General features: G+C 43.7%; 2 protein-coding genes across 12 annotated transcripts in view; one reads left to right on the top strand and one right to left on the bottom strand.

Annotated features, from left to right (window-relative positions):
- LOC104018644 (LIF receptor subunit alpha) overlaps positions 1 to 9,882 on the top strand; it is a 38,266-nt gene extending 28,384 nt beyond the window's left edge. Inside the window, 4 exon segments of the mRNA XM_087770878.1 lie at positions 645 to 806; positions 7,965 to 8,058; positions 8,607 to 8,685; positions 9,463 to 9,882. Coding sequence (XP_087627004.1) covers positions 645 to 806; positions 7,965 to 8,058; positions 8,607 to 8,685; positions 9,463 to 9,807 — 680 coding nt within the window. The 3' untranslated portion in view covers positions 9,808 to 9,882.
- A 10-nt stretch (positions 9,883 to 9,892) lies between these two features.
- On the bottom strand, positions 9,893 to 22,949 carry LOC148054074 (uncharacterized). 11 transcript variants are annotated; one of them, XR_015707686.1, is made up of 6 exons: positions 22,886 to 22,949; positions 22,534 to 22,744; positions 21,000 to 21,054; positions 15,736 to 20,264; positions 14,680 to 14,757; positions 9,905 to 13,082 (listed from the first exon to the last, which is right to left on the bottom strand). XR_015707686.1 is itself a non-coding variant. In XM_087770906.1 (4 exons), exons 1-4 carry the CDS (start codon positions 22,768 to 22,770, stop codon positions 12,756 to 12,758), a joined length of 705 nt encoding a protein of 234 aa, XP_087627032.1. In that variant the 5' UTR covers positions 22,771 to 22,941; the 3' UTR covers positions 9,893 to 12,755. The 11 variants fall into 11 exon arrangements, 2 of the variants coding, with proteins under 2 accessions (XP_087627032.1, XP_087627033.1); XR_015707690.1 differs by having other exon boundaries at positions 9,900 to 13,082; positions 15,736 to 16,526; positions 22,526 to 22,941; XR_015707688.1 differs by having other exon boundaries at positions 9,901 to 13,082; positions 15,736 to 16,712; positions 22,526 to 22,941.
- Positions 22,950 to 23,870: the final 921 nt, after the last annotated feature.

The following is a 23,870-nucleotide window of genomic DNA, read 5'->3' as shown; positions in this document are numbered from 1 at the left end:
ATTTCCTTGCTCAAGCTTTTTTTTTTTTTTTTTAATTAACTTTAAAAAAAGATGGTTTTATCATAATTCAGTTGCATTACTTCACTGGCATAATTGGCTGCTGATATGTGACAAAGGCATTTGAAATAATCAGCTCCTTGTGTGGGTAGCACAGTTGTTTTTTAATATAAGGGAAAAGTCGGAGAAAACTCTGACTCACAGAGTCTATAAAGCTATGCAGTGACTAAGTGGCAATGTGACACACTGCCCTGTGTACAGATATCCCGGGTAGATGAGACATAGGGGAGGTTATGTGGCTATATTTAATTTGGTATATTCTTCCAGTACCCATCTTGTAAGGACATCTCTGTACAGAACTGAAGCCTGACTCACATTAACATAAGAGGACAAGCAGGAGTGAGAAAAGAAAAAACAAATAAACACACAAACAAAAAAAACCTGAAGCCAATCTGCAGCAACAACACACTCCTGTGCTGTTTGCTGTGAAAGCAAGCAGCATTGCTGGGATTCTTTATTTCAGTTTTCCTTTACACAGACTGTTCTTCGGGTTTCATATGCTGACTTCAAGAAAGTCTTGCTAAAGCTGAGGCTTTGTGAATCCTTTCTTACAAGGTATGCTTTTCTTACTGCTTCCAAACAAACAGGGAATCCAGAACTTAAAGTTAAGAATATCACTGACTTAACAAAAAATTTTTTTAAAATACTTGATCTTTAAGGCAAAACAAGTTACCAACTGGACCTACAAGCCTACACTGCTGGTGGGTTGAGCCCTCCAAACAGCCTCTATGTGGTGACAAAGGAGGACTGTAAGTTGAATAACCCTGTTCATTAATATTCTTTAGCACAGGGCCTGTACAACGTATATAAAGCTGAACTTATCTTGGCTTTTTTCTGGTCCCTTTAGGTAGTTTGGGCCTACAGTCTAATTTTTAATTTATTTAGTTGCTTATTTTTAAATACAAAAATTGGTACAGCTCAGGGTGAGGAAAAGATCCTTTCCTATTACAGCTACCTTGTAGTTCATGGTAATGTATGCAAGAAAAATAACTTCTAAACTACTACTAAATATGGTGGAGTCTGAACTTGGTCTTCTCAAGCAACTAGTTGTTATTGTCAAGTTCCCCACCATGAATATCTACTAATACTGAAAGGGTTAAAGCCAAGATAGACAAAGCCACTGCATCAAAATGCCTCCTGAAAAGCCTAGGGGTAAGGAGGATATTTAAATATCTTAGTCACTTAACTAAACAAAAGAAAGGCCTTTGTGATTTAGGGAGTAGTTAAGAATGGTTGTAAGGTAAGGGGGCTCTGGGATAATCCCATCTCAGACAACTGGGCCTTGGGAGAACAAATGCATGGAAGACAGGAAGTCACAATAGGATGAGGACAGCCTTGAAGGACACAGTTTACGTGATGCTGGGACTGAGTTTGCGCAGAAGTAAAGGTCAATCAGAAGCAAAGGTCAATCAGCGAGCACAGTGAAGAAGACTACGAGCCTTCATCTGAAGACCCCCAAAGACCACCTGAAGACCACCACGGGAGACGACTGCGCATGTGGATCGGACATTTGCAGATGTTAATGAGTTCCAGGAAATCTCATGTTTATGTAAATGATTTCTCGGAAATCCTGTGAATATGTAGGATTTCATAGTATATAATCTCTGAAAGTCTACCAAATCGGTGGCGCACTTATGGTGGAGAATCCCCAGTGCTGCCCAGGGCTGCAATAAAGAATACCTGCTTAATAGTAACTTCGTTGCTATTGAGTTTCATTTCAGGGACTCTCTGAATACTCCATTTCTCCCTTGGAGGGATTCAGACTGTGAGGAGAAGCATCCGTGAATTTTTGTATCAGTTTTGGCGACCCAGGTGGGACCCTCTCTGCTCGGCTGCAGGACCCGTTGAGAACGGGACTCCCTAGGGTACCCCCGGAAAATTTCCGGAGGGACTCCTTGCCTCAATCGGATCGCTGCGGGAGCAGACGAGGACCGTCTTCAGAAAAAGGTATTCTTTCTTAAATTTGGTTTGGGACTAGTCATCTGTCAGAAACCCCTGTAAGCCGTGAGTGGTTCACGCTTGGTGGAGTATACCGGGCTGCTAGCGCCTTAAAGGTATACACTGGGGGCACTTCTGTGCTCATCTGGGAGTATTTCGGTGCTCATTTGGAACTCTTGCATTTGGGTATATTGGATCTTGGCTTTGGAACTCGGTTATTTGATTTTGGGATTGTGTTTGGCATGTTATAAGGACAAGTAGTTGCTCTGTGTTTGCTTTTAGGATTTTTGTTCATTGTGTTGGTATGTGAGCGTTTCTGTTGTCAAAAGTGTCTATACTGTCCTGTGCGTGTGTGAATGAGACGTACTTGGTATTTGAGTGTTTTGTCGTCAAAAGTGTGTATGCTGTCCTGTGTGTGTGTGAATGAGTCGTACTCTTAGTACGAAGGGAGTGCGGAGTCCTGATCCGCGGTTTCGTTGTCCCGCGAGGGAAACGGCCGGAGACGGACGAAGCAAAAGAAAAAGATTGTAAGGATGTAAAACAGTAATTCTGTAACCCTCTAAGTGGTAAAGTGTGGACCGTGGAACTCACAGTTAAGATACTGCGGGAATACAGGAGAGAACTGGGACCAATAAAATGGGAGGGTCACAACAAAGTAAAGAGATACCAAAGAAATCTCCATTAGGTTGCATTTTATATCACTGGAAGGACATAGGGGGTCCTCCTGGAGGAAATGTGAATAAGAAAACTCTAAGTATTGTAATCAGTGATGGCCATTGTATAAATTAGATGATGAAGAAAAGTGGCCTGTGAATGGGACTCTGAAGTATAATCCCTTGCTGCAACTCCTGTTATTTTTAAGGAAGGAGGGGAAATGGGACGAAGCTATGTATGCGGATATGTTTTTCACCCTCCGAAATCACCCTGAGTGGCAGAAAGATTGTGGTTTTAATTTTGCTCCCCAAGATCCCATGGCGTTGGCTTTGGAAAAGGAAAATCAGAAAGAGTTAGGGAAGTTGAAGCGATGTTGTTCAGCATGTAGTATTGGACAGAGGTGTTTGAAGGTGAAAGAGAGACCCAGAAAGGCGGAAGAAAAGTGCCTTTCCAGATGGATGATGTGGATAAGTGGAAGGATGCAGTTAAGAGGTCTAGGGAGGACCCAAGTGGGATTGTGAAAAGGTTTGAGTGGATTACTAAGAATTTGGACCCGGATTGGAAAGATGTGGATCTTATGCTAGATGCTATGACTGAAACTGAGAAGCAGCTTGTATTAAAGGCAGCCCGAGCTCATGTAGAAACATAGATTGAGGGATGAGTGTTACAGGGCACAGCCGAAGATCATGTGCCCTCCAGGGACCTGGGTTGGGACCCTAATGATCCATCTCAGTACCGTTTGTTGCAACGATACCGAACCTGGATCAAATTGGGAATAGAACATGCGATCCCAAAGGCAGTTAACTGGTCTGCTCTGTATGCTATCAAGCAGGGGCAGACTGAAACACCCATGGAGTTTTTAGATCACTTATGGGCTGCTGTGAGAAGATTTACTGCTATGGAACCGGAGTCAGAAGCTGCCACGCAGCAGTTGGTATCTCTGTTTCTGGGACAATCCACTAATGATACCAGAAAGAAACTTCAGAAACTTAGGGAACCAGATATAAGGAATTTAGAAAAGTTGCTGGAGGAAGCGTGGAGAGTATATCGGAATGGGGAGGGGGAGGACAGAAGGAAACTGGGAAAGGAGATAGTGGCTGCGTTAGCCACATTCTCTGTATTGAATCAAACCTTGTTACCTATAAGTAAACAAAATGTTAATGTTGTGGGAGCAACTGGGCAGGTTGAAAAAGCTTTTTTCTTGAAACCATTAAAATTTAGAATTGGGAAGAGTGTGGGGATTCACAAATTTCTCTACCTGCCTGAGGCTCCTAGACCATCACTGGGAAGGGACCTATTAGAACAACTAAATCCCGACATAAAATTTAGAAATGGGGAAACTGAATTTAAAATACCGGACAAAAATCACATTGGAATTTTAAGCTTGGTTCTTACTGAACCCCAAATTAGAGAAGAAGAAATTATACAAGAAATAAACGACCAGGTATACCCAGGAGCGTGGGCCTCAGGAATACCTGGAAAGGCTAAAAATGCTGAATAGGTTGTTGTTAAACTCAAAGCAGGGGCACGACCTGTTAGGATAAAGCGATACCCCTTGAAATTGGAAGATAGGTGAGGGGTAAAAAGTATTATAGAGGAGTTTATAAAATTTGGACTACTAATTGAATGCTCTTCAGAATATAACACTCCCATTTTGCCCGTCAAAAAGCCTGATGGCAAAACTTATCAATTGGTGCAAGATTTGCGGGTAATAAATAGTTGATGATTTGTATCCGGTAGCGGCAAACCCATATACTCTGCTGACTGGTTTAAAGGAAACCTATGAATGGTTTACTGTGTTAGATTTAAAGGATGCATTCTTTTGCCTTACCTTGGCTCCAGAAAGCTGCAATTTATTTGCCTTTGAATGGGAAAACCCCGATACAGGACGAAAAACCCAACTGACCTGGACAGTGTTACCCCAAGGATTTAAAAATAGCCCTACCATTTTTGGAAATCAATTAGCTAAGGTATTAGAGACCTGGGAGAGGCCCCTAGGAAATGGGATTCTTTTGCAATACATGGATGATATCTTAATAGCCACAGAAAAGGATGAAGAGTGCAAGGAATGGACTGTGAGCTTGTTGAATTTTCTGGGATTAAGTGGTTATCGAGTCTCATTACAGAAAGCCCAAATCTTGAAGAAGGAAGTAATATACCTGGGATTCGTGATTTCCAAGGGACAAAGACAGCTCGGGAATGACTGAAAGGAAGCTATCTGCAGAACTCCAGAACCGACCACGGTAAAAGAGCTTCGAACCTTTTGGGGAATGACAGGTTGGTGCCAATTATGGATCTATAATTGTGGACTTTTGGTTAAACCTCTATATGAACTGTTGAAAATAGCCAGACACAATTAATATGGACTGATGAAGCTAAGAGGGCATTCAAGGAAGTGAAACTGGAGCTAATGAAGGCTCCAGCTTTGGGCCTACCAGATGTAAGGAAACCTTTCTGGCTGTTCTCATATGAAAGGCAAGGAGTGGCTCTGGGAATTCTGGCCCAGAAGCTGGGTCCTTATAAACGAGCTGTAGCATACTTCTCTAAACAATTGGATGGAGTAAGCAAAGGATGGCCGGGATGCCTTTGGGCAGTGGCTGCCATTGTTTTGATTATCCAAGAAGCTTGAAAATTTACTTTGGGACAAAAGGTGATTGCGCACACTTCCCACACTGTAACCTCCGTTTTAGATGATATAGAAGTCATAAGCGATAAACAGGAAATGGAGACTGTTGTGCACGATTGTATAGAAACTATTGAAACTGTATATGCAAGCAGACCAGACTTGAAGGAGGAGCTGCTGGAGGAAGCCGACCGAACCTGGTACACTGATGGGAGCAGTTTCTTAAGGAATGGAGTTCGAATGGCAGGATATGCTGGAACCACCACAGACCGACTGGTGGAAGCAAAGTCACCCCTTAAGGGCACATCTGCTCAACGAGCTGAAATAACTGCCCTAGTGAGAGCGTTGGAGCTGGCTGAAGGGCTGTGAGTAAATATTTGGACGGATTCAAAATATGCCTTTGGTGTAGTCCATGCCCATGGAGCAATTTGGAAGGAACGAGGACTCTTAACTGCTCAAGGGAAAGGTATAAAACATGCTGATATAATTTTGCGACTTTTAGATGCTGTACAACTTCCGTCACCAGTGGCAATTATGCACTGCAAAGGGCATCAGAAAGGTAACACGGACAGGGAAGTGGGAAATAAATTGGCTGATTACGAGGCAAGACGAGCTGCGGAACAAGGTGAGGTATTAAGTATAATTCCTGAAAAATCTTTGCCACTACCTGAGACAAACATATGATTTAGATCTTTGTGAAACCACCTCTGACGGTATCTTATGTGGACAACAGTCTCAATTATACGAACCATGCTTATTAGAACATTCTGTTAACAATTGCAAATGGATGATCCTGTTTCCTGATGTGTTTGAAATGTTTGTAGAAATTAATGCCAGACGTGTGTGTTTAGTGACTAATAACTCATCGGTAGTTGAAGAATATCACCTAATCACTCCCTTTATGTGTTCGCATATACAGAAGAACAAGTGGCAATGTTTTGGCTTAAATATAAGTCGTGCAAACATATCTCTGGAAAAATTAAACAAAATCTTGAACCAATAATAACTAAGGAAACTTATTGGACTGTCTAGTCAAATTAAAGATGATACCTCCCATCATTGGTGGGATATCTTTTGGGATACTCACCCTCTGCAGAGAAAACTTTGAATGTTCTAGTCCACCCACTCTTGATATTATTGGTGTTTGTTATTATACTAACAGTCGTCAATTGCCTTTTGTGGTATAAGCTGAAGAAATTGGCTATGAGAGTTTGGGCCTTGAAAACTTAAGACCTTTGTAAAGAAATTTACAAAGTTTAAAGAAAAGGGGGGAATGAAAGGGTTAAAGCCAAGATAGACAAAGCCACTGCATCAAAATGCCTCCTGAAAAGCCTAGGGGCAAGGAGGATATTTAAATATCTTAGTCACTTAACGAAACAAAAGAAAGGCCTTTGTGATTTAGGGAGTAGTTAGCATGGTTGTAAGATAAGGGGGCTCTGGGATAATCCCATCTCAGACAACTGGGCCTTGGGAGAACAAATGCATGGAAGACAGGAAGTCACAATAGGATGAGGACAGCCTTGAAGGACACAGTTTACGTGATGCTGGGACTGAGTTTGCGCAGAAGTAGAGGTCAGTCAGCGAACACAGTGAAGAAGACTATGAGCCTTCATCTGAAGACCCCCAAAGACCACCTGAAGACCGCCACGGGAGACGACTGCGCATGCGGATCGTACATTTGCAGATGTTAATGAGTTCCAGGAAATCTCATGTTTATGTAAATGATTTCTCGGAAATCCTGTGAATGTGTAGGATTTTATAGTATATAATCTCTGAAAGTCTACCAAATCGGTGGCGCACTTATGGTGGAGAATCCCCAGTGCTGCCCAGGGCTGCAATAAAGAATACCTGCTTAATAGTAACTTCGTTGCTATTGAGTTTCATTTCAGGGACTCTCTGAATACTCCGTTTCTCCCTTGGGGAGATTCGGACTGTGAGGAGAAGCATCCGTGAATTTTTGTATCAATACATGGTGGGAAGAAAGACATTGTGGAAATATTTACCAGTTTCAGAATTATAAACAGATGCCTCTGCTTTGAATTCAGTTTTATCAATCGCCTGACAGAAACAAATCCAGAAAGACAGTTAAAAAAAAAAAAAGAGATTGACTTTGGGGAACGGGGCGGGGGGGGGAGTATTTCATATGGAAGAAAGACTAAACACTGGGGTGCAACTAAAATACACAAAAAATCAAACTTGAGGCACTTAACATCAATGATGGAAGATAGTTGGAATGTATCAGAGAGAAACCCTGGGGATTAGAAGCATTGTAAACCATATAAAAGGCAATACAATTTGTGCAATGAGTCGTTGGCCTTTAAGAGCCATTACTAGAGATTTGGCCAGCTCAAGTAACCCGAAAGTGCAATTCCAGTGCTTACTGAGAACAGAAATTACAGTGGCAATGTCTTGTGTTGTACGTGAAGCCTTTCACAATTAAGCAATCAGAGAGAAGTATCTGCTGATTCCTGTAGTTATCCCTGAATCAGCTCTGTTTATGGATGGACTTTTGCTCTTCGGCAAAGGGGAAGTGTACAGTATAGGTCACTGTTTGCAGACCACTGCTAGATGAGTTTAATGAAACGGTCTCTAATCTGTGAGAATGTTAGAAAAGGCATAAAACTTGCTGGTAACTTTGGATATATATTTACTGTCTTTTCTTTTTTTTTTTTTTTTTTTTTTTGTCCCCCAGCTGTAGGATTAATCATTGCAATTCTCATCCCCATGGCAGTGGTTGTGCTGCTTGGAGTGGTGACCAGCATCTTCTGCTACCGAAAGAGAGAATGGTAAATGCGTTCAGTTCTGATTTTTTCCTGGATGTGTTTGCTTCAGTGATAGTTTTCCATGTTTTTAGTTACTCTCTCTTTTTTCCAAGTACCTAAAAATTTCAGTGGGCTTTTACAGACCTTTGTGTGAAGGTGGATGGCAAAAACACATTGTAGAAGGTGAGGGAGAAATTGAGTTGGAGAGAGGTCAGAGTGAGGAATGCAAAAAGGTTTTGCAGGAGCCTGTCTCCCAGTGAGAACCATTTATAAATAGTTCCCAAATGGAAATAAGATGGCGACATTATAATTTGTGAGCCATCCACACTCAGGTGGACATCCCATCTTCAACCTCTTGTAAACATAGCATATCAAGTTCCCCAGTTTAAAAATAAAAATTGGGTTTGCTGTTCTTTCCATTAAGTACTTAGTGAAAGTGTAATGTGCTAAATCTTTGTGCCAGATGTCTTCAGTATTCTGAATTAAAGGGAAATGTCCTGACTCCTTTAGTGTACTGGCAATCTGTTTCAGGGTTTGGTAACTTTTAAAAGTTCATTCTTTCCTCTTTAAAGGATTAAAGAAATGTTTTATCCAGAGATCCCAAATCCTGAGAACAGTAAGGCACTGCAGTTTCGGAAGAACATCTGTGAGGTAACCCTCATTTTAAATCTAGTATTTTAAACTTCTAAAAGTTATTGTGAGTAAAGAAGTCTTTTGTAAACTTTGAGTCTTCTGCTCCAGTTGTGTGTAAAAAAAAAAAAAAAAAACCAACAAAAAACCAAAAAAACCCCACCAAACCCAAAAAAACCAAAAACCAACCCACACAGAAAACAACAAAAAAAGCCCAAACCTCTGTGGCAGGGGGGAACAGGACAAGCTACTGAGTAACTTTTGTCAGGTGCTATCTAGAGCTGTCATTGTTGTTAATGTAGTTACTTGCAAAGTTTGAACTAGGAAAGGACTGCTGCATTTCTCTCCTCCTGCACTAATGGGAAGTCTCAGTACGTGATAACGATGTGGGAGTAACGCGCCCATCTTTGTCATAGCCTTAGGAGAAGTAGAAAGTGTGGAGAAGTGTACGTGCCACATCCCCAACCTTCTGGTAGACATAGCTGGAACTGAGCGTAACATTTAAATAACCTTCTGGAATGGGTTATACAAAGCCGAGAATTGGGGAAAGAGTTCTCAAACACTTACTGCAAGATCTGGAGTCTCTTTAAGTTGGCTGAAATACTTTTAATGTTAACAGGAATATGTGATGAGCCAGAAAATGAGAATCAAAATGCTTTTTTAATATTGTACTAATGGCAGTGGGATGAATGCAAGCCACAAGCCAACATACTGATTTAATTTGGGCAAGTTGTTGGCTTTCAGGATTTCCAGGTCTTTTGGCTTAGTCTCTCCCCCTTCTCCTTTTTCTCACTTCAGGGGAATAAGACACTGGAAATGAACCCCTGTACTCCCAATAGTGTTGAAGTGGTGGAAACACGGTCTGCAGCTCCCAAAATTGAAGACATGGAAATTATGTCCCTGGCAGCAGACACCACTGTGCTGGAAGATGGCTCTGACTCTGAAATAGAGAACCATGTGGTTGTGTCCTACTGCCCCCCTATCATTGAAGAGGAGATCTCAAATCCCTCTATGGATGAACCTGTGGAGTCATCTCAGGTGGTTTACATTGACATCCAGTCAATGTATCAACCTCAAATTAAACCAGAGGAGGAGCCAGAAATAGACTTAGTGACTACAGCAGGCTATAAGCCACAAATATAAGCCAGGGCAACTGCAGAAAACACACAGAGCTCACAGGGAGCAGCCTAACACCCAGCCTAACACCTCACAGGCAGCAGTGCTCCCATAGTGAATCACTTAAACACAAATATCACATACTCAGGTTTTCCTTTGTGCTACTCTTCCTATTCAGTAAAGGGAACAGCATTTTAAATTGATTTACTTCTTAGTGATTAGGTAAGGGAAAGGTTCACAAATGCAGGGTCTCCTTCAATGTTATCAAAGCACTCTCATGTAATTATCCTTTTTTTTAAAAAAAAATCAACAACAAACAACACCAAAAAAACTTTGAATATGTATTTTATTTTACTGGTGTTCTGACTTCCAGGATGTAGGGCAGAAGAGTTCTGTTAATAGCAATGGCTTACCATATGTATCATCTTATATCGGTAGCACCAGAGTGGGGCGAATAGGGGAGAGACACAGGCTTGTGCAGCATATGTAGCATCATTTACTGTTGCTTAATGGTTATGAACCAGTAAGCAGTTGTCATTCCAGCACTTGAAAGCTCAGCTGCTTCACCTCTGTGGTTTCCTTTGAGTCTTATTCAGTGCTGCCAGTGAGGACTCCTTTCAAATGCCCATCTTAAATCTTCAGCAGCGAATCCAAATACCAGATGGGTAGTGAGAGGGTGTGTGCTAATTTAGTGACCATGTGAAGACATCCCTAGGTGTATGGAGCAGTAAGAATGAGTGACAAGGACTGTCAGGGAATGGACTTGCTTTCTGAGCCTGAGTGACATGTTAAACCAGTGAAGCATCTTTAGGAATGTCTTCCATACCAAATTCACTTTCAAAGCATGGTGCTATTTAGTCTCTAAATGCATTGATAACAATCATAAGACTAAAACTTTGGGCTTCAGAGGGGATCATACTCCTTGTACTAGTGCCTTTGGGCTTCCTGGTGAGCCTCTTCAGTCAAATTAGATACGAGTGGAATCCCTTCCCCTTCTTTCTGAAAAACATCTTAGGAAACTTAAAGTACTGCATTTCCTAACCATCATTTTTCTGAAAGATCTTATTACTTTCTTGAACATCTCTTTTGGTTTAGTTCTTTTGGCTTTTTTTTTTTTTTTTCCCCTAGAAAAATAGAAAGTTCAGCTTTTTTTAAACAAACAAATAAAAACAAAAAAAACGAACTTGCATAAGGGATGTGACCAGAAGGGGTTGTGTCCAAAACACTGTTAGTCCTAACTCAGTGCTTCAATCTTCCGGTTGGATCAGTGTTCAGAGATGTAGGGTGTTAATGCCAAGCAATTTCTGAAGCAAATTATCGGTGCTGCTGCTTTTTATTTTTGAGCCATGCCTGTCATATGTGACAATTTGGTTTTTGTAATGGGTTTTTGTACCGTCACTTTATGCGTGAGACATCAGTCACGTTTGATGTAACATCATGCGCTCTCCTATTTGACACATTCATTATTTTTGTTGTTCTGATGTGGGGGGATCTGGGATCTTGGTTTTGTGTGTTAAATTCTGGGATGGTAGACTGACACGTGATATACCTCACAGAACTACTAGTTAATATATAAAGACAATAGTAAGCTAATATTACAGGCAGGCAGTGAATTACCTCCCCTGCTATGTGGTGGCTGCATATGCAGACTTAGAATCATAGAATCATTAAGGTTGGAAAAGACCCTTAAGATCATCGAGTCCAACCGTTAACCTAGCACTGCCAAGTCCACCACTAAACCATGTCCTCGAGTATCACGTCTACCCTTCTTTTAAATACCTCCAGGGATGGGGACTCAACCACTTCCCTGGGCAGCCTGTTCCAATGCCTGACTACCCTTTCGGTGAAGAAGTTTTTCCTAATATCCAACCTAAACTTCCCCTGGTGCAGCTTGAGGCTGTTTCCTCTCGTCCTATCACTTGTTACTAGGGAGAAGAGACCGACCCCCACCTCGCTACAACCTCCTTTCAGGTAGTTGTAGAGAGCAATAAGGTCTCCCCTCAGCCTCCTTTTCTCCAGGCTAAACAACCCCAGTTCCCTCAGCCGCTCCTCATAAGACTTGTTCTCCAGACCCTTCACCAGCTTCGTTGCCCTTCTTTGGACACACTCCAGCCCCTCGATGTCCTTTTTGTAGTGAGGGGCCCAAAAGTGAACACAGTACTCAAGGTGCGGCCTCACCAGGGCCGAGTACAGGGGCACTATCACCTCCCTGGTCCTGCTGGCCACACTGTTCCTGATACAAGCCAGGATGCCATTGGCCCTCTTGGCCACCTGAGCACACTGCTGGCTCATGTTCAGGCAGCTGTCAACCAACACCCCCAGGTCCTTTTCTGCCAGGCAGCTCTCCGGCCACTCCTCCCCTAGCTTGTAGTGCTGCATGGGGTTGTTGTGACCCCAGTGCAGGACTCTGCACTTAGCCTTGTTGAATCTCATACAGTTGGCCCCAGCCCAACGATCCAGCCTGTCCAGGTCCCTCTGTAGGGCCTTCCTACCCTCCAGCAGATCGACACTTCCACCCAGCTTGGTGTCATCTGCAAAATTACTGAGGGTGTACTCAATCCCCTCGTCCAGATCATCAATGAAGATATTGAACAGGACCGGCCCCAACACTGAGCCCTGGGGAACACCACTTGTGACCGGCCGCCAACTGGATTTGACTCCATTCACCACCACTCTCTGGGCTTGGCCGTCCAGCCAGTTTTTAACCCAGCACAGAGTGCATTTATCCAAGCTGTGACCAGCCAGCTTCTCCAGGAGAATGCTATGGACCCAATGACTGACATTTGCTGTGGTAGCTGTCTTTATTATCTGTAGTTGCTGCTTTCATGGGTAAACCATTTCCAAAGGGAACCAGTAGCTGTGTTGTCCATCACAGCATGATGGGCAAATGCAGTGTGTTTCTTCATCTTTGGTTTATGTGGGGGACCAGAGCTTTCCTTTGTTGGGAATACGGCAGCAGCAAGCTCCTGCTGACCTCAAGTTTTAGGCTGCTCTGAAGAGGCATGTTCAAGCTGCCTTTTCTTTTCTCTTTTTCTTTTCTCTTTTTCTTTTCTCTTTTTCTTTTCTCTTTTTCTTTTCTCTTTTTCTTTTCTCTTTTTCTTTTCTCTTTTTCTTTTCTCTTTTTCTTTTCTCTTTTTCTTTTCTCTTTTTCTTTTCTCTTTTTCTTTTCGTTCAGCTGGGTAAAGCTTAGGGCTGTGGTGTTCCCTGTGATGTTGTCCTCCAGGGCACTCAGTTGAACATGAATAGTAGCAAAAATGAAGGCAATTGAATGTGTTGGAGGGAGAAGGTGTTTGGATATCCCTCTGAAAAAGCAATGAGAAATAGTGTGCTCTATTTTTAGACAATTATTGCTTTGTAAATAGAATATTTGTATCTATGAGTAGATAGAAATATAGTAAAAGAATTTTAAATACATAGAAAAAATGTGAGTAACGTTTGAAGAATCAGATTGCTAAACAGGGCACCATGTACCGTAAATCTATCAAGAGCTTCCCATGTAAATAGCATCCTCTGTTCCGCCACAGACTTTGATGAAGACTTCAGTGCAAATGGCATTAATATTTTTAACACTAAGTCCTAACCCTTTATGCACATATGTGCTTACATCATTATGTACCTAGGTGTATATTGCAGAGGTAGTTTGCAATTCCCAAAGCGATTTTTTTCGGAGCCCTGTACTTGAATATATGCCTTCTGAGACACAGTTTTGTCTAGAAGAAACAGCTGCCCTCTGTGCTCCTCCCCACACACTACATGGAGTTTGTGCTGCTGTGCATTAAGCGGTGCCCTGTGTGGCTGATGCTCAGAGATGCTGTTGACAGTTCGCAAGATTTGTTGTTGGCTTTTTCTTTGTCTTTTCCTTAGCAAGCCTGGAAACACAGTCCCAGACCCCAAATGCCAGACACAGATTCAGAAATGTTGGAGTGTTTAAAAACTAATTTCCTCATGCTTAGGCCTGTCTTAAATTTTTAAATATCTTCTTAGAAGCTGGAAAACAGTTTCTTCCATAACAATTTTCTTTCTCCTCCTCCCCATTTATGTAACTCTGGATTTTCCTCAGTGTTTCTAAGATAGTCAGTGTTTGTTTCCTTTTTGCATGTTATGCAAACAAACCTCAGATGATATTGGCAGGGGTTTCTATAACTTTACAAGTTGTCCCAGGGTGCATAACAATACTTTTTCCCCACAAAAATGTCTATTAATTCCTTTTGCTTTTACAACAAAAAAGTCTCCAGAGAACTTTTGTATTTTGGAGGACAGGGGCTCAGCATCCCAGTGCAGGTGAGCTGGTCTAATGGCAGTGTGCTGCATGAGAGGATGGGGTTAATTCCTCTCCAGTTTCACCATCTCCTTGTGCCAGTGCTGCCCAGGTGACTTTGTGGTGCGCCAGAGCAGATGGCATCCTTATTTTTTAATGTGCTACCCAAAAGAATCTCTAGGTAGGTTTTTGGACGGTCTCAAATGTGCACTTTGACTGTTGTTACATGAAAGCAAGCTCTAGTGGAAGTGTATGCACACCTTCCACGAGCATGCTGACTGCCACAAGGTTCAATACCTTTGCAACTCATTTGGTCTTATGTTGTGCAAAATGTAGTACCCAGAGAGTAAAACGTACCGAGAGATTGAGCAAAAAAATGAAATGAGAAAAACTTTAAAAAATAAATAGCCCAAAAGTAAATAGCAAAGTAAAATAGAAACTGGTAAGGTCTCACACTTTTTACTAGTAATAAAATAAAAAAAAAATATTTTAACGTCACTTTGCCAACGTTTCCTTAATGTGATTTAAGAGTAGCTTAGGATGAACAACGTTTTATGCTTCATAGCGTGTCAGAAAAGTTTGTAAAGCAGGGGACAGCCAAAAAAGAAGATAACTGAATCGACTCATGTCTGAAATCCTACCTGAAGGTAACAATAATTTAAACTTTGATCCTGTTGCGGCACACAGAGCAGCAGAGCTGGTGGAGTCATACAGGTCACCTGAAAAAAACCAAACCACATTGTACTATAATACTGTAGCTTTTAAAATATATACTGTGAACAGGTTCAATAGGGTTTTTTAGCTCTTTTTATACCTTTTTTTACAGCATAAATAATTTTTTTAGAGATGTTTTTATGTTCTGTTTTTACAAAGATTTTAATGGACTTTTGTTTAATACTAGTGAAAATATTGTTTGCCAATTTGAAATTAGTTTTGGGAATAAATCAATAAATCAAACTGACAAAATAGTAATCCTAACACACTAAATCTAATCAGTCATTTAACATATTTCTGTTGCTGAATGATACTGAAGTTTTCCAACTTCAAAATCTGTTATTGAAAAAATATTTCTTTCACAATTTAAGCAAAATCATCACAAGGCACTTTTATTAAAGTTGTAGCATACCAAGTAAATTTTCTTGTTGATACACTTTGAATCAATATTTTATTAGCTAAGCAATTAAACAAATGTATGCTTGAAAAAAGAAGCATGGGATCATGTTGGGGAAATAATATTCCAGTGTGGCAGATGACATTTAAGACTAACCTAACACTAAGATACCAACTTTGCATACGTTTTAAACCTAGTTTGCTTGGCTGTTGTAACTCCTGTTGTATTGCTTGGGTGTCTAAAAATACGCATATATTTAACAATTTTACCATAGTATTGCCATGGAATTTAATAAATATATTTTCTTACACTCTTACGTGTTTTGATATTCCTTGCTTGCATGTTTATTTTTCAGAAGTAAATTCTACTCATGCTCCAGTACAAACAGAGTTATTTTAAGTTTGTGCCAGAGTAAATAACCACAGGATCTGGCAAGCACAGCCGTGGCTTCTTGATTGGCAGTGGGTAGTCTCTGAGCAGCTTCTCCTAAGCACAGCATGCCATAGTGCGTACATACATGGTTCACTGAAGCCCTCCTGGTTCCTGCCATGCGATGTGATGATAGGAAGAAGGCCAGTTGACTTACCCATGTCATCCCCAGCATATGGCTCTAACACAGATGGGGTTTTGAGATGTGATGTCCTTGCAGGCTTAGGCTGAGGGCTTGCAGAGATGAGCAGCCGGAGGCTCTGTGATGGATGGGTCTGTGTGGTGGACATCCCTATTCCAGGATGAATGACATAGCGGCAGGAAGAAGGGGCCCAGGCTGCGCACTGTGGGGTCGGTTTGGGTGACATAGGACACTTTCTCAGTGTGTTTTAGTGGAATGGAGATGATCAACTTCTGTGGTGGCTGTAACATGGACCTTATGTTTGAGGCCATTTATGTCGCAGCACTTATTTGTTGTCCTAGCGACAGCCAAGGAATTTTGTGCTGAGCTAACCACAGCATCTGAACTAGGGAGTGACCCATGGGCTTAGCAGTGTGCAGACGGACAGGTGCCACATCACAGCACGTCATGTGAAGCCATCGTTGCATAGCAGCACTATGCGCTCTTCATCTCCTCGGAGGCAGTCTCGAAAGTCAGAGAGTCAATTCCTTGTTTCACAGTAACAGGTTGGTGCAGCTTATGGGCATAACACCAGCTAGCCAGGATGTGTGAGCTCCACTGAGCACTGGGGAGGTGCGGGATCAAGGGGACTAAGTCCTTTAAGCAGTACAAAGACTGCAACGTGTAGAGCTGTGGAAATGAGGAAAGGCTTCAATTGTTCCAAAGGTGAAAACCAAATAGCTGCTCTCTCAAGCCCTGTGACTGCTTTGGCCGATGCATGAATACCAGGGATGAGTTCAAGACAGGTCTCGCTCCATCATCTGGACCTCAGGTTTAAAAGAAATGGAAGGATGATGGTTTTGCAATATCTTCTGAAGAGTTCAGCAGTTGTTCAGATATAGCTCGTTCAAACCTTGGTAAAACCAGCTTGTTGGGTTTGGTATTTAACACAGCTCAGGGATAGCTGGGGCTCACCATGCATTGGCATGAAGGTACTCATGCAACGGCAGCACCTGAGGAACATGGAAGTAGCAGGTTTCTTCTCAGGGACAGAGCTGTGCTAAGTCCACAGAGGATGCAGACCAGTTAGCCTGGGCTGTGCTTTGCCACTGCAGAGCAAATGTGCAAGAGCAGCTGAGAGAGCTTTGGCCCTTGGAGATGTGAGCTGGGTCTGACCCTCCGCAGACACCACTGTCTCTGTCCTAGTGCAGGATGCTCAGGTGCGGCGAATGGCCCAGCCGCATGCCTTGCCCCACACACACGGTCTGGGTGTGGGTTACACAGATGTGCTGCCTCATGCCTGTGTGGATTTACCCCTCAGGGTGGGGCATTTGTTTTCTAGTCACTATGCTAGCACAGAAATCAGTTACTGATATCCTGCCGTGTCGCATTTACAAAATACAGCCACTATAGATGAAATACTTCAAGCCAGTTGGGAGCTGGAGCTTTTAATTTTGAGTGCATTTATGCGGTACCTGGGAACTATGAATACAGGTACTTCTACAAAATAATTAAAATCAGAGAGCCAAGAGGAGTCTCAGTTTCACGCGGTGTTGCGGCCTTTTGAAGAAAATAACTTGTGCAACAAAAACGCACCAACTGAGTTTGAAGGTTGGATAATGACAGCGTGCTTGGACTACCTTGTTTTTCACTATCAGGACGAGGGTGGAGAGAGGGACTCAAACAGTCAGTATTTCCTGGCCTTGTTCCAGCATGTATTGTTATCTTCTGCTTAACTCTCTTTTCTCTGTGTTGTCAATGGTATCTGCTCCTAACGCGACACTGACTGTAGCATTTGCGTCCAGTGTTTCCTCACTTTTGCAACCGCAAAAAGTTATTCTCAACACATAAAGGTTACAGAGTCCCTGTGTATGTGGCATTTGTTAGTGCTTAAAAAAACCCACTGTGTTTTGGTAAGAGCAATCAGAAGTTCAAATGAAAACTGCCTAAACATGATGATAAATTGGTTATTTCATTTTTGAATTCTGCTTTGTTGACACCAAAATTAAAAACTGTAGTGAGGAAAAAAAATGGAAATGAGAAATTGTAAAGAAAATATTAAATATTGCCTCTCTGGTGTCTTCAAAAGACAGGAAAATTGAGGAAAATTCTAACGTGTCCAGAAAAAATGACCACAAATGCTGTTGCTATTGCCACTAGAAACTATTTGAGGGCCTGCAAACCAAAAAAAGGTTGAAAAGTCTCTGGTTTGTGAGCCTGAACTTGGGGCGTCTGTGCTCAGCAGCCTTATTTCTTTCATGCTATCCCCATACATCAGGTTTTGTGGCCTTCTGACCTATACAGCAATTTCTGCGACCTTCCCACTTGTGTTTCTGATGTCTCACAGTAATGTACATTGCTGGAAAACACAACCTGTGGGGACAACGTTGAAAGAACTGGCACCATTGCTTTCTTAGAAAGGAAGACTGAGGGAAGCTTAAAAAAAAATATGGGAGGCAGGGGGGAGGAACGTCGTCATCTTTGTCCTGTGCAAAATAAACAAAGAATAATGCTCTGACAGTGAAAGGAAATTTGAGAGAAATAAGGGCAATCAGTCTGCAGCACTGCCAGGCAATCATCTCCATCGCAGGGGATTTAGGAAGAGGGCAGTCACAGACAGAGTCAGGTCGTGTCCCTGGGGGCGGAAAGGGACCGGACAGCTGAGCTTTTATATTTTTTGCACATAAATCCTGGTCAGCACCTCACCCTGGCAAGTGATGCTTCTCGAATGTGCAGCTCCCAGGTCTGCAGAGTCTGTCCTGGTTGGTGCAAGGTCTATCCCAGCCTGTGCAGAGGAAATACTGATGGCAGCTGCCTGCTGACCAGCCGCTGACTGCTGGGCTGGGTGGAGAAGCCAGGCCCTCACAGAGATGCACTGACTGCAGGTGCCAGCACTGGGCTGTTACTCATGTGTGAGATTTCTGAGCGCAGGGGTGGGGACACATCATTGCCTGACCGGGGACTGGGGGTGCCCATGGTGACTCAAACTGCTGGAAAAACAAAGCAGGCAGAAGGGCTGCACTCTCTGGAGAAGGCGATGGCCTGACTCAGACAACCAGGGCAAGGTGTTGCTTCAGAGAGGGGAAAAACCCCATTGTGTGCACATCCCTCCCCACCCAAGAAATAAAATGCCAATAAAAAGACACGTCTGATGGATGGGATGTGGCTGCTGGTCTCCATGAATAAACCACAGCTGCATTTTATCTAGTCCTTTAGAGCGAGGAGGTTTGCTTCTTGAGGGGTGATGCCACTCCGGAGGTTGCTGCGCATGCAGAGCTGGGCGGTACCAGGGCGATGCATTTCCCATCTGGCTTATTTTGCTTTATCAACAGAATGAAAATGTTTTCTCAAAAACAAAGCCTGGCTGACAAAAATAATAACTTTAACAGGCATCTGTGGCAGGCTAATGTGGTGGAATGGGCAGCTCCCCATCCCCGGCAGCCCTCTCCTCCTCTTCGCTTCTTTGCTCCCTGGGGCCAGGCTGGGACAACTGGGATAGAAAAGAGGTCCTGGCTCCTCACCTTTGACCACCCAGGACACACCAGTGCAGCAAGAATTTGTCTACCATAGGGACCATTGCCATGTCTTGTCTGGCTTTAGTTCCCTTGCTGTCTATTTTTGCTTTTTTTTTTTCTCTTTCTTTTTTTTCTTTTTTTTTTTTTTTGCTTTAGGATGACCTGAGTAAACCTAACTGCAGACTCCCAAGGTCCCCAGGGAGGTGGACCAATGGTGGAGAGCAACGAAATACGTTGTGCCCTGGGCAGGGTGAGGGGCAGGCAGGCTGGGAGCAGCTCTGCCTGACCACTGGTGCGCTGGCACAAAGCCTGACTTGGCCCATCCAAGGCTGGTGCCAAGGGGAGTGTTTAGCCTAGAAAGTGGAGGGGGATGTCTTTTGGAATGAATGTGGAAAATCAGGAAACAATCTAAGAACTGTGGTTTTAGGAAGGGGATTAAATTGCAAAGAAAGGCACAAGTACCTGGGACTGCTGGCTTCATTTCCATCTCCCTTTTCTAGCATTTTTAGGGTTTTGGTTTTTTTTAACTGCCCATTCTCCACCTACATGCTCAGAAACACACAGGGAACTCTCAGCTCCTCACCTTTACCAGACAACTGCTATTGCCAGTCCACAGGCAACATGTATATTTGCTTCTGCCTCAGGCTGCATGGGAACATTTGGCCACAGGCCAGGGACTGTTTCCAGGGAGGCTGGAGGGTTGGGGGAAAGGTGGGAGGCCTGGAGCCTGCAGAACTGCTGCACTCCTGCAAAAGCTCATGAAGGTGTACAGCATGTGCCCCAAATTCAAAAGCTGGGGGATGGGCGGATGAGTTTGTTTTTTTAACACCCAAGACTGTGCCCAAACCCTGTTGTCCCCAAGGAACACAGCAAAATGCCACTATGCATTTTCAAGTGTTGGAGGTGCCTGTTGCAGCCAACACAGGGTTGTCCTGGGTGCTGGGGAGTCAGAGTTCGGGGACCATGGCTGGTGGGCAGGTGGTCTCTGTGCCCTGCAGCTCGCCTCAGCAAAACCGCCCACGAGGATGGGCCAGCGGTTTGCACAGGTACCTGCAGCAAAAGGACACGGCTCTGTCAACGGGCATGAGCTCGTCCTGCAGCGCCAGGTTCATGCCAAGCATCTGATATGACCCAAGCAATAAATAACATGATTAATAAACAGCCTCAGAGATAGTGAACAGCACATCCCAGGCCAGTTCATGGGAAAATGACTAAGCACTCTGCCATACACCATCTGCCTTTCCCCTCTCCTTTTCCAGCCTGGCATCAGAGGGTGGCTGCGCCTCCATGTCTTGTCAGATGTTCCTGCATTTCTGGCACCTATTTCCTGCTCAACCCCTTGAGTGGAAACCCCTGCCTCTAACCCAGCCTGGAGGCACAGCTGAGCTTCACTGGGTAGACTGGAAAAGCAAATGTGGGGATGCTTCCCTCTTCAGAAATTTCTCAAATGATCTTTAAAAGGATCCACAAAGGACAATTTTTTTTTTCTTTAAAGTTCTCAAACTCTACAGCATCCTTGCTATTACCCCCTCCAGCCTTGCTGGCACCATGTGGCTTTGCCGCTCTTGCTTGGTTTGCCAGCTCCAAATTCCCATGTGGTGATACACACAGATGGGAACAGGTGTTTGGGGAGCTGTAGTTTGTTGCTTTTCCTTTTCCACAACAACAATGGAGGTATTTCCTGTGCCCCCCCCCCCCCCCCAACACATTTCAAAGAAAGAGCATCTTTTGTTCTGGAGAAGTATGGCCTTGTACAAAACCACCTGTTATTCTGCAGTAAATTACCTTAAAATAGAGACCTCTCCTGCCAGATGTTTGTCTTGGAGCTGCTTCCCAAACCCTGTGACAGAAATGAAAGGATGGGAAAGGTGAGGCACATGTGACAGAGCGGAGACTAATGCAGGTTCTGGACCAGTGTTGCCCCCCATCACTGGCAGCATGGCAGGTCCCCAGGACTAGGGGTACTGCCGGCCAGATCTCACTACCCTGTGCCAAGTCAGGACAGGTCACTACCATTTGGGAACACCCCCAAGCACATAAAACGTGACTCTTTCCTCTCCAACAGCCAGCAGCTGAGATGCAACCCGAGCACAGGCTGTGTCCTGGCCACCACCATAGAGCTGCTGCAGCGAGCAGACAGCAGGACCTTCAGCCTCCACAGATTTTAGCTTTTACCCCTTTTCAAATTCTTTGCACATTTCCCCTTTACATCCCATGGCATCAAATTCCATTTACTTTCATTTTAAAGCCACATCTTGATCAAATACTTTATCCTGCTTTTTTCCTGACCATGCACAGGTTTCTCTCTCCCCATGGGGCTCCTCAAGCCAAACAAAACTTTGCTTCTCCTGGAAGGAGAGCCATGCGTGTCTCCAGCTCCTCTGCAAGCTGCCTATTTCTTCTACAGACAGTTTTTCTGAAGTGTGATTTGAACAAGGGGCAGAGCACAGGTGCATGTTACATGCTGGCACCACCATATATTTTTCTGTTTCTTTCTATTTCTAACAAGTCCCAGTATTTGTTTTTGACCACTGCTGCCATGTCTACAAAGAGCACAAGATCTTTCACCTAAGTGATCAGGGTGTCCCTTTCAGCATGCAGAAGAGGGGCTGGGGTCTCCTTGGCAGTTATTTCCATGTGCTAAGTACCAGCTATTATTTTTTCCACTCGAGTCTGCAGTTGCTCACAGTCACCTGTAGGTGGGACAAGCCTCGGGAACGTGTTTTAACTCCCACGGAGACAAGAGCACACCGGGCACAGTAAAAATGCAGCAGAAACCTCCTGATGTCCATTGCTTTTGCCACGTCAGGTCCTTTTAACCCATTAGCATTCAGACGAGCCAGCGCTGCCGAGAAGGTTTGTGCTTCTCCCACTGCCGGGAGCAGCGAGCCGTGGGGTGCCCCACTGCATGGCGGCTCTTTTTCCCCTGTGGTGGGCTGACCTCCGCTGGCTGCCAGGTACTCACCAAGCCACTCTATCACTGCCCCTCCTCAACTGGACAGGGGGAGAAATTATAACGAAAGGCTCATGAGTCGAGATAAGGACAGGGAGATCACTCAGCAATTACTGTCACAGGCAAAACAGACTCGAGTTGGGGAAATTAATTTAATTTATTACCAATCAAATCAGAGTAGGATAATGAGAAATAAAACCAAATCCTAAAACGTCTTCCCCCCTACCCCTCCCTTCTTCCTGGGCTCAACTTCACTCCCAATTTCTCTACCTCCTCCCCCTGAACGGCACAGGGGGATGGGGAATGGGGGTTGCTGTCAGTTCATCACACATTGTTTCTGCCACTCCTTCCTACTTACACTCTTACCCTGCTCCAGCGTGGAGTCCATCCCATGGAAGACAGTCCTCCATGAATTTCTCCAACATGGGTCCCTTCCCACGGACTGCAGTTCTTCACCAACTGCTCCAGCGTGGGTCCCCACGGGTCCTGCCAGGAGCCTGCTCCAGCGTGGGCTTCCCACAGGGTCACAGCCTCCTTCAGACGTGTCCACCTTCTCTGGCGTGGGGTCCTACATGGGCTGCAGGTGGATATCTGCTCCACCATTAACCTCCATGGGCTGCAGGGGGACAGCCTGCCTCACCATGGTCTTCACCATGGGCTGCAGGGGAATCTCTGCTCCTGTGCCTGGAGCACCTCCTCCCCCTCCTTCTTCACTGACCTTGGTGTCTGCAGAGTTGTTCCTCTCACATATTCTCACTCCTCTCTCCCAGCTGCTGTTGCACAGCAGTCGTTCCCCCCGCCCCCCCCCCCCCCTTAAATATGTTATCCCAGAGGCGCTACCACCATCGCTGATTGGCTCAGCTTTGGCCAGCAGTGGAGCCGGCTGGCACTGGCTTTATCAGACACAGGGGAAGCTTCTAGCAGCTTCTCACAGAAGCCACCCCTGTAGCCCCTCCGCTACCAAAACCTTGCCACGTAAACCAAATACATCCCCCTATAGCTCACTGTTCCACTTCAAACAAAGAGTTAAGGAAGAAAAATCTCCAAACTATGAAAGTCTGGATAATTTCCTTAGTGTCTCGAGAACACTCTGTTCACCTGCTTAAATTAAGTGTTTGGCAATCAAGGTTGCATAAGTGTTGGTCCAGTGCCTAGAAAACATTTTGAGAGGACTGTGACCCACCAAGGTCTCTTGCACATCCCTTTTCTCATTTTTCAGCAAAAAAAATAGTGATTTAAAATACCACAGCAGCAAGCATTTGCTCTTTTTTTCCCTAATCTTTTAATCTGTTTAAGCCAGGAAAGCTTCATAATGTACAATTTTAAACTGTCAAAATTAAAAAAAAAAAAGTCAGATTTAAAACTGGTTATAACTCACAAATATCTCCACCAAAACTATATAATACAGACATTAAGCCTCCTGTATAACAAACTGAAACCACAGGTCACCGCTATTTTTAGATAAGTGTGCAAAGGGCTAACTGTATAGTACACCTAAATGTTTAAAGTTTATACCATGTAAGCAGATCTGCTGCTGCTATAAAAAAATATACAAGTACAAAGTTATTTCTACAAAATTGGTTCATTGATTTTGTTGCTTGTAATAAAACAGTAGACTTTAAGAACTTTCCTCCTCAAAAAACAACAGTATTTTGAAACCAGTCACTATAGCTTTTATTTACACAGAATGAAACATAATTTAG

The sequence above is a fragment of the Nipponia nippon genome, unplaced genomic scaffold, assembly GCF_047370975.1.
Source record: "Nipponia nippon isolate SJK-2023a ecotype South Korea unplaced genomic scaffold, ASM4737097v1 scaffold_34, whole genome shotgun sequence".
In the NCBI taxonomy this organism is placed as follows: Eukaryota; Metazoa; Chordata; class Aves; order Pelecaniformes; family Threskiornithidae; genus Nipponia; species Nipponia nippon.
Note: the sequence above shows the minus strand (reverse complement) of the source record. Positions and strands in the feature narration are given on the sequence as shown.

What these genes read in the sequence shown, in the direction of transcription:
- LOC148054074 (XM_087770906.1), bottom strand. Translation starts at nt 22,770, where the DNA reads ATGGTGGAGCAGATATCCACCTGCAGCCCATGTAGGACCCCACGCCAG. An exon ending in CGCTGGAGCAGGGTAAGAGT is followed by an intron (nt 21,055 to 22,525) that starts GTAAGTAGGAAG and finishes TTTCTGTCACAG; the next exon opens with GGTTTGGGAAGCAGCTCCAA. An exon ending in GGAGAGGTCTCTATTTTAAG is followed by an intron (nt 14,758 to 20,999) that starts GTAATTTACTGC and finishes GGTTTTTTTCAG; the next exon opens with GTGACCTGTATGACTCCACC.